At 35.5% G+C, this 15,977-nt stretch overlaps 1 protein-coding gene across 1 annotated transcript; it reads right to left on the minus strand.

Moving 5' to 3' along the window:
* Nucleotides 1–149: 149 nt before the first annotated feature.
* LOC110102451 (protein MHF2 homolog) lies at nucleotides 150–15,623 on the minus strand. The gene is made up of 5 exons (XM_020830794.2): nucleotides 15,506–15,623; nucleotides 15,300–15,383; nucleotides 9,712–9,748; nucleotides 547–600; nucleotides 150–436 (listed from the first exon to the last, which is right to left on the minus strand). The coding sequence occupies exons 1-5, from the start codon at nucleotides 15,584–15,586 to the stop codon at nucleotides 333–335; spliced, it is 360 nt and encodes a 119-aa protein (XP_020686453.1). The 5' UTR covers nucleotides 15,587–15,623; the 3' UTR covers nucleotides 150–332.
* Nucleotides 15,624–15,977: the final 354 nt, after the last annotated feature.

Below are 15,977 nucleotides of genomic sequence, written 5' to 3' on the forward strand. Positions count from 1 at the left end.
GGAACCAAAAATTCTCACAAATACAATTTGGAAATAAATTTCATGCGGACGATGCCTATCACAAGCACTTTGTAGATCACTAATAGCAAGTTGCAACCTTGAGGAATTACAAGCTCAGCCTTAACAGAAGGAAGAAAATAGAGTTATCATGAATTTCAAATTCATTATATTTATTTTCAGATAGTTTAATATAATTTTTAATTTATTATTTATATAAAACACTTATCTTAACATAAATTAAACAACTTCAACATTCATACTGAATTACTGATACAAAAACTTTCGAAGGGCTAAAGACTCGCACAACTTCTACCGCGGATTTTTATGCGTGGTCAGAAATCTAATAGCAGCTGTGGAAGTATCCTCTCTAAATGTGTGGCTTCAATTTTACCGTTGCCCTCTGCTTCAGCGATTATTGCAGCTCTTTCTACCGCCTCTGTGAAAGAAAGAAAAATCGTTTGCAGTGATAAACTTAATATCAACACAGCCTTTAATAACTCAATAAAATATTAAACAGAACTCTATCTACAGATAGTTCAATCTCACCCGTGACAAAGATGCGAAGAAGCTCGCAGCTAACCGTTAGTGCATTGGAATTAGCTACAAACATCAATAATCTATGGTTAATGACATCAAATAAATGGATATCAAAATTGAAAATACAAAAATAAATAAACTAGAATTCGTAATTTTTGGTTTGTTAAAATTCTCTCATCATCATCATTAGTCATATATCGCAACTATTTGGGGTCAACAGACTGGCGTAATGAATCCTCATTTTTCATTTAGACATGTTAAGCTTTGACTTAGGTGCTAATCCTTTTTTTAGTAAAACATTTCAAACAACTTATGTTCATGAAATCTATAATCTAAACATTTTATCTCATAATTATCTAACATAACTATTGCGTTCTGGAGTATTCGTGGCGGTAGAGAAATATAAAATTTAGTGTCTTAACGTTGTACGAAGATCCGGCACGCATACAGATAAAAAGAGATGGTGTAGCATTTATGAGACACCAAGATTTTTACGTGGAAAACCCCTGATGATAGGAAAAAAACACGGGGCCTAGACCAGTTTGAATGAATCCACTATTATTTGCAGTCGATTACAAATGAGGCCCTTCTTTGGGGAAAGGCCTTAGCTTAATATACATCATATAGAGTACATTACATGGTGGGAATACAAAGAATCAATGTTGATGTGTTCGTTTGGTCGGACGGACTGTAGTCGATGGACTACGTAAGTCAAAAGGACCATAGTCGGCGGGCGACGGAGGTCGGAAGGACAGTAGTCGGTGGGCGATGTAAGTCGGAAGGACCGTAGTCGATGGGCGACGGAGGTCGGAAGGACTGTAGTCGGCGGGCGACGGAGGTCGGAAGGACTGTAGTCGGCGGGCAACGGAGGTCGGAAGGACCATAATCGGCGGGCGATGGAGGTCGGAAGGACAATAGTCGGTGGGCGACGTAAGTCCAAAGAACCATAGTCGGCAGACGACAGAGGTCGGAAGGACTGTAGTCAGTGAGCGACGTAAGTCGGAATGACCGTTGTCTAACAACGGAGATTAGAAGGACGGCGTCAAATAGAAGTTCAGCAATTGATAGAAATCCAACATCGAATAGATGTCCGACGAAAGTCTGAAAACGGGCGGAAGTACGGTCTCGGGTAGAAATCTGGCGATGAGTATAGGTCTGGCGTCGGGTAGAAATCTGAAGTCAGTTGGCGGCCGGGGAGAACTCCGGCGTTTGATGGTGTTCGGCAAAACTCCAGAGTCATGAGATCGAGCAGAGTTTCGGTGTCACTTGGAAGTCGGGCAGAATTCCGACGTCACTTGGAAGTCGGGCAGAATTCCGACGTCACTTGGAAGTCGGGCAGAATTCCAACGTCACTTGAAAGTCGGGCAGAATTCCAACGTCGCTTGAAAGTCGGGAAGAATTTCGACGTCACTTGGAAGTCAGATAAAATTCCGACGTCACGTGAAGTCGGGAAGAATTCCAGCGTCACTTGGAAGTAGTGCAGAACTCCGGCATCACTTGAACGTCGGGCGGAACTCCGGCGGTGGTCAAGGAGGAGTCTCTTCCCTCCTTCCCTTCTTATCTTCTCTTCTCATTCTTCTCTTGCTTGGGTCCCCTTTTATGTGAAATGAGAAGCTATTTATAGTTTTCTGAGGATGACATGGCCAGTAAATAGAAGGATCAAGGGCAAAAGGGGAGTGGTTTGGATGGACGGCCGATATTGAACCCCTTGATTGTGGACCGTTCTTCAGACATTGGAAGGTCTTAATGATATCGAAATTCGACGATCTTGGGCTCGTTGGATTCGTCTCGTCGTGTCTCTCAATTCGACTATAAGCATGTCATATTTGAAAAATGTTTGGTAATCCAAATTGTGGTTTGAATCTTCCAACATCGCTTCGGATCTTCGATTTGGACCCAGTTGGGCTCGAATTGAGTTGAATTTGGTGTCGTTGGGTTCGTATTTCCAAGACGATCAGTTTGACTGTAAGTTTGCTGAAATCAGAGTTCAGATGATCCCAATTTTAATTTTTGAAGTTTCCGACTTGATTTTTGCCTCAAGATTCGTGTCCGATCAAGATACTTTTTTGATGACATATCAGTTTAACTTTTATCAATTTATCTAACAAGAGCATTTTCAACCCTTCATTGCACATCCAGACCACCTAAGTCTATTTTCAGACAGCTTATTCTTAATTGATATTTCTTCAACATTTCCACTAATAATATAAATATATAATCATTTACTTAATTTATCATCGCTAGTTTTATCACACATCCATCTTATTGCGCTCACTTATACACAATCAACTTAATATCAAAAGCTTCTTTATAGCCAACATTACAATCCATACAACATCGCAAGCATCATTACGGTTTGAAAATTTTGACTTTAAACCTCAATGATATGCTCCTATCATCCAGAGCTCTAAAGATATTACTCAGTTTTAACTATCCAATATCAACTATAGATGTTATATCAATATCTATGTCACAATATTTTGTGCAAAAAATCTAAGATATTTAAACCTGATGATATTCCAATAGAATTGTGAAAATATTTAGGAGATCAAGTTATTTCTTCACTTGTTAAACTCTTTAATATTGTTTAGAAGATCAAAAATATGTTAGATGAGTGAAAAAAGAGTGCCTTAATCCCTACTTTTAAGAATAAAGATGAGGTACAAGATTGCAAATTATAGAGGAATTAAGTTAATATATCATACATTAATATTATGAGAGAGGATAATTGAGCATAGGTTACAACGTGATACAAATGTTTCTCAGAATCAATTTGATTTCATGTTGAGTAAGTGTACTATAGAAGCTACACATTTGCTAAGAGGTTTGATGGAGAAGTATAGAAAGACTTAGGAGGATCTCCATATGATATTTATTAATTTAGAGAGATATGATAAATTCACAAGAGAAGTGCTCCGGAGAGTTAATAAAAAAAACTAATAATGCTTCTATTCAAGTCATTAAGGGTACGTACACTTTTTTTTATTATTATTAAGGGCTTAGGGTGCAAATTTAGAGGTGAGGTACAAGAGTGCAAATTATATAGGAACTAAGTTAATATATCATACATTAATATTATGAGAGAGGATAATTGAGCATAGGTTACAACCTGATACAAATGTTTCTCAGAATCAATTTGATTTCAAGTTGAGTAGGTGTACTATAGAAGCTACACATTTGCTAAGAGGTTTGATGGAGAAGTATAGAAAAACTTAGGAGGATCTTCATATGATATTTATTAATTTAGAGAAAGATATGATAAATTCACAAGAGAAGTGCTCCGGAGAGTTACTAAAAAAACTAATAATGCTTCTATTCAAGTCATCAAGGGTACATATATTTTTTTATTATTATTATTAAGGGTGTGTATATATGAGTTGCCACTAGTGTTCAATCAAAAAGTGGTTTGACCAAGTATTTTCCTAGTTCAGCTGTATTACATCAAGAATTAGCTTTAAGCCCATATCCTTTTGTTTTAGTCATGGATGTTCTTACTAGACATTTGCAAGAGGAAGCACCTTGATTTATGTTTTTTTGCTAATGATATTCTTCTTATTAATAAGACTACAAATGGAATTGAAGGAAAAAGGTCAACCTTTCAGTCTAAAGGTTTTAATTAGAGTAGTCTAAAACAAAATAAATAGAATATAATTGTATTAGTAATTGATCTAGTGGTTGGATTGTGACATTTGGTAACCAAGTCATTAAAAAAAGTCGGTGTTTTAGACATATATGGTCTATTGTTCAAAGAGATGGCGCAGTAGATGGAATATTATTAGTAGAATTCAAGTTGGATGGTTAAAGTGGAGGAATACATCATACATGTTATTTGATATAAAGGCACCCCTTAAGCTTAAGGAAAAATTTTATAAGATATATCTAAAATGTTCTATCGCGTAGAATGTTGGCTATTAAAAGAGAAGCGTAAAATTAAGTTAAATGTTGTAAAGACGAGGATGCTCAAGTTGTTGAGTAGCTTTACACTTGGAGATAAAATACAAAATGAGTAAATATGTGAAAAGGTTGGCGTAGCTCCAGTGGAAAATAAGATTAGAGAGAGTCCACCTAGATTGATTGGTCACATAAAACGTCTGCCTTCCGATGACTCTGTTAAAAGAGTAGATGTACTAGATCCATCATATGTTAAAAAAGTAGATGTAGACCTAAAAATACTTGGTCAGAAAGTATTTAAAATAACATTTTATTATATCTAAATAAGAATTTGACTCTTAATAGGACAAAATGGAGAAAAAAGATTAATTCAGCCAATGTCGCTAGTGGTATAAAGGCTTGCTGTTGCTACTGTAATCATGAATATCACCCTATCTTCTAATAAGATTGAAGATGCATCACATGGCACAATCATGTTTTAATGAAGTGATTAAATTACATAATTTAACTAAAACATTATAGCTAATAAAGATGTAAAATTATGAATTATTTTGAAGAATTTGTGAAAGAAAATAGTAATCTAACAAAAATTTTCAATTGTCAATCAACCGCAAATTCATCTACAAACTAAGATTGTTAATAGAAGTGTTAAGGTAATATGTTATGTTGTCTAAAAATGTAACATGCATCCAGTTAGTATTTGATACAATTTATAAATAGCTTGCATACAATTCATCTATTAATAAGTTTGCAGAACAAGTCAACTAGAATTTGTCATAGTACCAAGAAAACCAATAGATGTAGTTGAACTTCTTATTAAGACCAAGTGAACTTGCATAATCGTTTATACAGCATAAACATAATATGCAGGAGTGAAGTGATGCATTGGCCCTAGGCATTTGTCTGTGTAACACAAGCTCACAACATAACGCTTGCATGAAAATTTTTTTTAATCTCACTGATTTTCGCCACTAGCACAAGTAGCTTCTCACTTAGAAAATTCTTCCCGAGAATGCTTCTCGGCAATTCATCTTCACGCACTCTCTTGCTTCACACTACTTTCACCTTTCGGTTTCTAGTTTCACTCAATCCCGCAAATACTCTTGATTATTAAGAAATCTTTCATCACTTCATTATTTTTATCCTTGATTTTTTTTTTCTTTCAAATAGTTGAAATATTACTATTATCAAGCGATGCATTACTCCGCTTCAACCATCCAACTTGAATTCTACTGATAATATCCCCATCTATTTCACCATCACTCTGAACAATAGATCCATGATATCTAAAATGTGTACTCTTATTAATGACTTGGTCGACTAAAGTCACAATCCCCCCCACTAGGTCCATTATTACTAAAATTACACTCCATATATTCAATTTTAAATCTACTCAAGCGAAAACCTTTAAACTCTACGGTTGACCTCCATAATTCAAGTTTACCTTCAACTCCCTCTCTAGTATTATCAACAAGAACAACATCATTAGCAAAAAGCATACACCAAGGTACATCCTTTTGCAAATGTCTAAGATTTTTAGTAAAGCATCAACACATCAATGGGAGCTTCTACAAAAAATTTCAACTCATTTTGATAAGTACAATACAACAATATCAAGCCTATATCCCACTACATGGGGTCGGCTACATGAATGTTTTTCTCCAGTCTGTCTTATTAAAAGTCAAATTCTCATTTAAATCTAATAAAGAAAGGTCATATCTAATATTTTCTAACCAAGGCTTTTTAGGTCAACCACAACCTTTCTTAATATAAGCCAAATCTAATACATTTGCTTTCCTAACTAGGTTATCAAAAGGTCACCGTTTTATGTGACCAAACCATCTAAGGACACTCTCTAATTTTATCTTCCACTGGAGCTACTCTAACCTTTTCACGTATATGCTCATTATTTATCATGTCTCTAAGACTAAAGCCACTCATCCAACTGAGCATCCTCATCTATGCAATACTTAACTTAATATTATGCTTCTCTTTTAATGGTCAACATTCTGCACTATAAAACATTGCAAGTTTCGCCACCATCTTGTATAGTTTTCCCATAAGTTTGAGGGGGGCTTTTATATTACATAACAAGCCCGATGCATTTCTCCACTTCAACCATCCAACTTAAATTCAACTAATAATATCTCCATCTATTTCACCCTCACTCTAAACAATATACCCAATATATCTAAAGCATTTACTCTTGCTAATGACTAGATCCCCCAAAATCACAATCCCCACACTAGAACTATTATTACTAAACTTACACTCCATATATTTGGTTTTAGATCTACTTAAAAAAACCTTTAGACTCTAAGGTTGACCTCCAAAATTCAAATTTACCTTCAACTCTCTCTCTCAATATTCTTATCAAGAAGAAGAATATCATCAATAAAAACCATACACCAGGGTACAACCTCTTGCAAATGTCCAATGAGAACATCCATGACTAAAGCAAAAAGATAAGGGCAATGAGAAGGAAATAAAAGCCTTATAAGAGGGGGAAAAATATCATCTCCAAATTGGATTCATCCAATGATTATAGTTGATATCTCCTAAGAGAAAGATCGGAGCCTCATTACAGGGACAAAAAAAAAACTCTCTTTCAAATTTGATCCATCCAATGACGAAATCTAACATCTTTTTCAAGGAAAAATCAAATCTTGATTGTAGGGACGACAAACCTTGATCGCTCCAAATTCAACTGATGAGAAAATAACACATATTTCAAGGCAATATCAAAGCCACATAGCAGGGACTATAAGCCTTAATCATCTTGGAATTTGGTCAGCCAAATAAGGAAAATTAACACATTTTTAAGAAAATATCGGAGCCTCATCATAGAGACTACAGTTCTTGACCGCTTTGATTGTCGCCCTCCTGCAAATTGTTTTTACACCCATTACTTAGAAAAATCAAATTATGTGCAGGAGAATTGTGCCACATCCCTAACCCCAATAGGATTATTTATTGATATGAGAGGAGCAAAAAGCATGAGAAAAATTTTTTTAATTTATTGGCTATATATCAATTTTGCCATCAAAAAAGCATCATAAAAATTGGTCGGATGCACACTATTCATGCGGGCAAATCGATCCCCCATCTAGGTGCCCAAATTGAAAATTAAAAAAAATAATAAAATAGTAAAAATCGGGTATCATATGCACACCTTTAGCATACATACCTAGAGTGCAAAAAAGCTTTTTGGCACTATTGGCTTTAGGCAGCAATTAGTTGGTTCGGCCCCGTGCATGTTTGAGCCCAATTTTGGACTACGGTCCTTTCGCCACAATTACCCAAGTACAATCATTCGATCATCATGGCCTAGTTATAGTCCTCCAAATATTATCGCCTAACAACGAACCTCCGATCAACATCGCCCAACTACAATTTCCCAACCATCATTGCTCGAATATGGCCTCTCCCAAACACTATCCCCCTATTATGATCCTTTGAACACCATCCTCCGGATATGGTTCTCTAACACCATCGTCTGACTACAATCTTCCAACCACCATCACTCCATTATGGCCCTCCAATCAACGTCACCCAACTACAAAATCATGATCATTATTGTCTGACTACAATCCTCTAACCAGCATCACCCAACCACAGTTTTTCGACCAATGTTGCCCAATACAATTGTCCAACCATCATCACCCAACTACTATCACCCGATCGCTATTGTACGACTAAAGTCTCCCGACTACAACCGTCTGATCACCATCACTAGACTACAATGTCCCGACCACCTTCGTCCAACTACAATCTTCCAACAATCGTCTCTCAACTACGGCCTCCTAACCACGTTCACCAAACTATAATCTCCTTGACCGCTATCGTCCGACAGCAATCCCTTGAACACCAACACTAGCATTTGTCGCCCACCGTCGCCAACAATATTCATGTGCACCATTGTATATAAAGCCAAAGTAACCAACATCAACACCGACACCGTCGCCAACACTAGCTTGCCATCACCAGTAATGTCAACACACGCAATTGCCTAAGGCCAAAAAAATGCCACCGACATAATGGCCCAACACCCACCAACTTTGTCGCCGCCATCGCTACAAACATCAACACTATCAAACTGGTGACAATATATGGCAATAGAATATGATGACATTTTATGTTGGTATTCATCCTGGACTTCAACTTTTACAGTTCAAAACTTCAAATTAAATATTGCTGAGACGTACTAAAGACCTAGTTAGATTTGGTATGACAAAATTCCAGATCTCGGAACAAAGTTACTTATTAGGTATGCCTTGTCAAAACCGGAACCAGCCCTACAGACCAACAAAGTGAACTGACAACCCAGATACGAAGTTACTCCAATGCTCTAGCATAAGAAAACCACGATACCTTTTGTGGTGCATCCTTAAGTGGTCATAGATTGCTCTAAGAAAACTATTTTGTCTGGATTTAGCAGCACAATAACATATCTTAGATTTTCTTCAAAAAAATCGCCAACTTTCTAAGCGAAAAGTTTTTTTTTTTTTTTCCTTTCATCAAACCTCTTCAATTGAGACTTTTGAGACTTTCCATTTGGATAAAACAAGTTCTGTACAAGCATTCCCATGACAATTAAATCCAGCAAAATGCAAGTGGGGCTAAAATGATTGTTCCTGATAACTAATTGACAATTACTTCAATGATCATGCATGGCATACAAGAGCTACCGCAATTTAAATTTGCAATAGCAAACAGTACTTCTAATTACAAATGCGTGCTGCCTCACTTAGATTAGGGCATCAAGTCGATTGCAAATTTGCACAATAAATGTGAAATAATTTCCAAGGCTCAAAAGTAGATAATAAAACAAGCAAAAATGTTCTTCCACGAAGCAATTCTTCAAAAAGGAAAACTCAAAATGGGAGAAATAAAGAAAAAAGGGTTAGTGAAAAGACGCCAAAAGCTAAAACGCAAGGCTAAGTCCATTATATAACTTAAGATTATGTGCTATTTTGACATGACTTTGACTCCATCAGGTTTCAGAATATACATTGATGTTTATCCTCCCAGCATCTATATATATATCCCATAATCGCCAATAAATGACACACCATATCTTTGAAAAAAGCTAATAAGCACAGAAACAATAATCGATGATAAAATAGAAATTACCGTGTAACAATATGCATTCGTATCGATTTAGTTTATTTGTGTCAGCAAAAAGAAATGCATAACCGTTAATTTTGTTTTAAAATAAATTATCCAGGATACATTATTGAAATAAAAAATTAGCTCTAAATGTATTGTAATGATAAGATGTACCAGTAGTTGATCGATTCTTCTTTGATGCTCTTGCAACCTGCCAGGTCAGAGCATAAAAATATTATGTTATTGCATAAAAATAACCAAGCAAGTATTTCCATGAATATGAAAGACAAGGAAAAAAACTTTAACGAAGAAATAAAGAAAATTAGGACTGGTTTAAAATAATTTTCAAACATAAAGTTGGGTGAGGATTTCAAAAAAGTTCCCATCCTAGAAAATTTGAAGTATAGTCATCAATGAAAATGGTGACTTCTGACAGTTTCTCCAGGTTAATCACATAAAAGAAAACTTGATATAAGACAAACAAATTAAAATGGTAAACAGCTAGAAGAAGAATAATGAATTTTTTGGACCCATATGGATTGGGCTTTTATCAAACAGATGAAAGGTCTACATATCATCAAGAAACATCTCCAAGGAACTAATAAAAAATAAAACATGTTGAATATTTGACTCCAGAATAATAATGTTTTATACATGTCTCTTTGCACCAAATCTAGAAGCATTAAGTAGGATCGCAGTACAGTGGAATATTCCCTTCCGGCCTTCCCTTAAGTGATTTTCATGATATCAGAATTTCTGCCTAGACTTTAAAAAAATAAAATTTGTGCCTAGACTTGTGTGGACGTTCAGCTAGTGAAGCTAAAAGCATACAAAAAGTCAAGGGGATTTGCATGAAAGATCTCCTTATGGTAGAAGCATGCCGTGGTTAGAGCGGTGGCATAACTAGAGGTACCCAAGGCAATTGTGGCACAAGTGTGATAATGCCACAAGCAAGGAAGTGGCACGGCTAATATGCAAGGGAGGCTATGGTGTAAGAATTTAAGGAAGAATCAAAGGCACAAGTGGGGTTGTAGTGCAGGCTTTGATGTGGGGATAATTGTGATACGAGTAGGGTTACAATGTAATGCAAATAAAGCTACAACGCAAGTCTTTATGAGGCGATGGTTACAACACGAGTGAGGTAAACCTGAAGGAGCTAGTTATGGCTCAAGCAAGGTAAAAACGCAAGTTTTAATGGAAAACATGCAGTGTAAGCAAGATTGCGGTTGTAGTATTAAAGTGGCAATGAGTGGTGTTCATATAAAGTTACAATGCAAATCTTACTGAGCCAACAGTTGCAACAAAAGCGGGATTGTGACAAAAGTCTTGATGAAGATGGGTGTGGCTTAAGCTTTAGTTACAACGTAGGCCTTAAGAAAAATGACAACAGCCCAAGCAAGGTAACGACACAGGTCCTGCAGGATAAGACTGAGGTGTAATCAATATTGTCATGAAGGTCTTGGATACATGTTTGCAGTGACACAAATTTGGATGTGATTAGAACTGCAACACAAAAGAGAAAGTGGCACAAGCATTAATGGAAACAACTACCATTCAAGCAAAGTTATGATGTAGGCCTTGATGGAGGCGATTGCGGCACAAGTCAGAATGTAGGTCTTACTAAAGATGGTTGCAATGTGAATAAGGTTCAAGTGTGGATCATGTTGCAGCGACAATTAACATACTCATCTTTTTAGAGTGATATCTACAAGAAAAATTTTGGCGCCAATGGCTTGCATGAATTCTCCAAATATTTAGGTAACTTTTAGAATTTCATAGTTATCATACCATAATTGCTACCTTTTTTTAAAACTCCAAATGAACTAAATGAAATGATATTTATAGAATTTAAGGGCATTCTTATATTTAATAATATATCTAGAATAATCCTTGTAGTTATCCAAAAAAATGGTGTCGATATTTAATTAGCATAGCCTTCCATATGGCACAGAATACAGATCATAGCCTTCCATGATTGGAAAATGTCTCTCATACACCAACCCGACTGAAATTCTCGAGCCAAGGCTAATATGTGTGTTGTCGGTGGTCCAACGGCAGTTCCCTACGAAGATATCTTTAATTGAAGACTAGGAGACACACCACATTGTACATCTTGATACTACTAGCTCATTGAAGGTTACGAATTAGAACTTTGGTTTTTAACTTGACAAAAATGCTTTCAAGAATATTATCACTCAAATTTGGAACCACCAAAAATGGTGAGAATATCTCACCACTTTTACATGAATAAGTATGTCTCAGAGAGGATTCATTTACCAAAAGGCTCGTGAAATGAATATTCATTATGACTTCTAGAATTAAAGAAGTCCATAATTGATCTACCCAATAACAAGAGCATATTGATGCAATAGGACATCATTATTGTTTTCGCTCATAAACTACTCACACAAAGAGAAGTACATAATTGAGAATATCTAACCACTGCCTAAATATCAACATGAACTCCCCTCAATGTCATGAAGCAATTGTCACCCCTTGATCATGGTAAAGATAAAGGAGTACCTTTATAGTACTAGACGGTGGCTCCTATAACGGTTGTAATATATATGAAATGAGAAGTTACGAATATTGAAATGAATATAAAATGATATGAATTTATGATTTACATGTATGTTTAATGTTATGTTTATAGAAAGCAAATTTATAATATGTTTAAATGAAATGTGGCATCTAGCATATTATTCATTCTGCCTTGATTACTGTAGTTTAGAATCGTGTTTTACTTACTAAGCATTGGCTTACTGTTAGTTGTTAAATTTTTTAGGTATAATTACTTTAAGCCAAAATGAGTAGAATTGGTGAAATGTATGCTGTATAAGAGGAGCACCTGAAGAAAGGTAATTATATGAATATTAATGATTTTAAGTTTGTGTTCTTGAATTTAATGTTTTTAACAACTCTTTCAAATGTTATGGTGATAGATTTAGAGATTGGTTAGTTTAGTCTACAGTCTGACCTTCGTTTCCGCCTCGCCTATGCGAGCTTACTGGGCCGAGTTGTGACAGCACAACTGTTGTATGAGCAGGCAAAGTAAAGTTGATAATAGAGATGCACAAAGCGATGCACACGTAATACAGACTATAAGTAAATAAATGGTTGTGTTTAAGGGTGGATGAAAAATCAACAATGACAATAACATCAAGCCTTTATCCTAATACATGGGGTCGACTACATGAATCTTTTTTTCTTAATTATGTCCTATGAAAAGTCAAATTATCATTTAAATATGCTAAGAATATATCATTTATAATACTTTTTAACGAAGCCATTTTAGGACTATCACTACCTTTCTTAACATAGGTTTGATAGAATACATCTACTCTCCTAATCAGGGTCATCAGAACGCTAAAGTTTTATTTGACAAAATCATCTAGGGTGACTCTCTCTAATCTTATCAGCCACTAGAGCTACTCCAACCTTTTCACGTATATACTCATTTTGCATTCTATCTCTAAGTGTAAAGTCACTCATCCGCCTGAGCATTCTCATCTCTGCAACACCTAACATAATTTTATGTTTCTCTTTAACTGACCAACATTCTGCACCATAAAACATTGCAGGCCTCACCACCACCTTATAGAATTTTCCCTTAAGTTTGACGGATACTTTTCTATCACAGAACAGAACTGATGCATTCCTCCACTTTAACCATCCAACTAAAATTCTACTAATAATATCCTCATTTATTTCGCTATCACTTTGAATAATAGACTCAAGATATCTAAAATGTGTACTCTTTTTAATGGCTTGAAAGTCCAATATCATAATCCACCACTAGATATATTACTACTTAAATTACACTCCATGTATTCTATTTTAGATCTACTTAAACAAAAACACTTAGACTCTAAGTTTGACTTCCATAATTCAAGTTTTTCTTCAACTCTCTCTCTCTAGGCTTATCAACTAGAAGAATATCATCAGCAAAAAGCATACACCATGGTACATCCTATTGCAAAATGTCAAGTAAAAACAACCATGATTAAAGCAAAAAAGATATGAGTTTAAATATAATCCTCGATGTAATCCAACTAAAATAAAAAAATATGGTGACGACAAATTAAACCTAAAAGTGGTGATAGTGACAAACCTCAATGTAGCAATGGCAGGCAAAAAGTTAGCAATAATGGGTGCCTAAAGACTAAGGTTGTGACAAGCATACGAATCGCAGCGACAACAAGATAAAGTGGCAATGGCAAACCTAAATATTATAACAATGGATGAATAAAGAAAACAAATGTGAGCTACTTGAAATGGATTGAATAACAAAATATTTTTTGCCGGAAAAAATGTGATTTAATGTCCATGAAAGAGAGTTGATGACATTGAGGAAGGTGCCTTAATGCTTGTGGGAGTATTCCATGGATGTGGACCTAATGGTACAACTAATAGTACAATTAATGTTGTCCGATAGATTAAAAAGCATTTACATCACTTGATCTTCGACAAATAATAGCCACACCTTATAAGGGGTGTGCGTGTTGAAAAACAATGCGTACCTTGATCTATCTAAGCATGGTAATGGTAAGAATGTGACTAGAATATTGTCATGAACCCGGTTTCAAGGCAATAGTTGGGATTTCCCTTCTCTTCACACCCCATTTTCATTTGCACATTTATTAGACATGAAGGTTTGCTTATGTGATGTTCCAAAGTTTTAATGACCAAATTGGCAAAAATAATTTCAAGAAGGTTCGTCACTCGAAATTGGACCTACCAAAAAATAATGATAAAGTCTCAACTTTTTTATATAATATGATCGTGTTTTCAAGAAAAGCTTTTTGCCACAAATAGCTTACAAGTAAAATGCACATTGAAATCACAACAATGAAAATTTGAAAATTTCATTAACAATCTACATGGTAATTAATGTGTGCTAACTCAATCAGACAATGAAGGCACAATGCTCGCACTGAGAAGTAGGCAAGAAAATGGTCTAATGACCAACCCACCCCTAACGTCCTCATGACATTCAAGAGCAGTAGGTGAAGTTTAAGCCAACTTGATCTCTGAATCAATAGATTCTTAAGCCTTCCAATGCTTCAAAATTCAAATGATTGTTTTAGTATCGTAGAATTTGTTGCATCAAGCCGGACCTTTTAGCAAGGTCTTTGCATCATTACAAACTCATTTGGCCACCAAATTATTCTTCTTAATAAACTGAGTACTAATTCATACTTTTAAGTAATCTTGAGATTTGTGTGTTGCATAAAATTTGTGCCAAATCAGATTGTGTTTTTATGATCCCACCCATTCTAGCAACACTATCATGGAACAATAAAAATCAAGAATACCAATATAGCACACTTTAAAAAACCCTTGGGAGCTGTGCTCACCTAAAACTTCTCCCAAACTAGGTTCGACCTCAGTATTTTCATCAATTGGGCAACTTCTTAATTAGGAGTACAACTTTCAGCATTTCGAGCACCAATATAGAAAACAATACTACATTACATCTAATGCATCTTCTGCAATAACCCTGGCTAAGCAATTAACTCAGCGCATCTCTATTCCCTCTTGATGTAGTAAATACTCTCCAGCAACCCCTATGACAAAGTGCAGAGCAAACTAAGTCGCCAAATGCATAAATCAGGAACCTTATCAAAGTTGCCGCACCCTAAAAATTTACACCGATCAGTTACTATAACAGATATAATGAATCAATCCGGATCGATTCATCCTTTCAAAAAGAAAAATGATTCTAAGTAAAATCAATTGTCTGGTCCTAATCAAAATCGTACCTCTGTATCGATTGGTTCAGCCTCTTTGCTCTTATCGGGCGTTTTCCTACTCCAAGCAAGTTTGAATATGGAGTAGATTAGGTCCTAATAATTAACACCATAAAAAGGCACCGAAGCTGAGAGATTTCGGAAGTATCTTCTGGAGGGAGGGAAAGAGCGGTAGAGAAGACAAAAGTATGGAGAACTGGTTTAGGGTTTAGGCTTACGCTGTCGAAGGTGTTCTCCATTGGGCGGGAATGACCGAAAAGGAAAGCCGGATTACGATGTCCTCGTCTAATACTATACATATAGGCGGGATAAATAGAAAGGCGGATTACGCTGTACTCGTCTAATTATTATTATTATTATTATTATATATAAACTTTTATTTTAGGCATGCTTTCAAAAAATAATAAATTTTTAATTGTTAAGCATATACTTTTTCAATCATAAGAACTATTTGGCTTGCTAAAAACTAAAAAGCAATAAAGTGTAAAAAAAATTAGTATATTTAAAATGTTTGAAATTATTTGGTGGCGTGTAAAATTAATGTAGGATATTTTTTAGTTTGAAGTAAATTGAATGTAGCTTAAAAAAAAATTATGAATGAGGTAGATTGAGGCTAGTAATAGTTGTGGGCAACGGTGGTGATGAGTAGTTATGGTTGACATTGGTGGTGTTCAGCGGCAGCTGGCACTG

The sequence above is a fragment of the Dendrobium catenatum genome, unplaced genomic scaffold (genome assembly GCF_001605985.2).
Source record: "Dendrobium catenatum unplaced genomic scaffold, ASM160598v2 fragScaff_scaffold_716, whole genome shotgun sequence".
In the NCBI taxonomy this organism is placed as follows: domain Eukaryota; kingdom Viridiplantae; phylum Streptophyta; class Magnoliopsida; order Asparagales; family Orchidaceae; genus Dendrobium; species Dendrobium catenatum.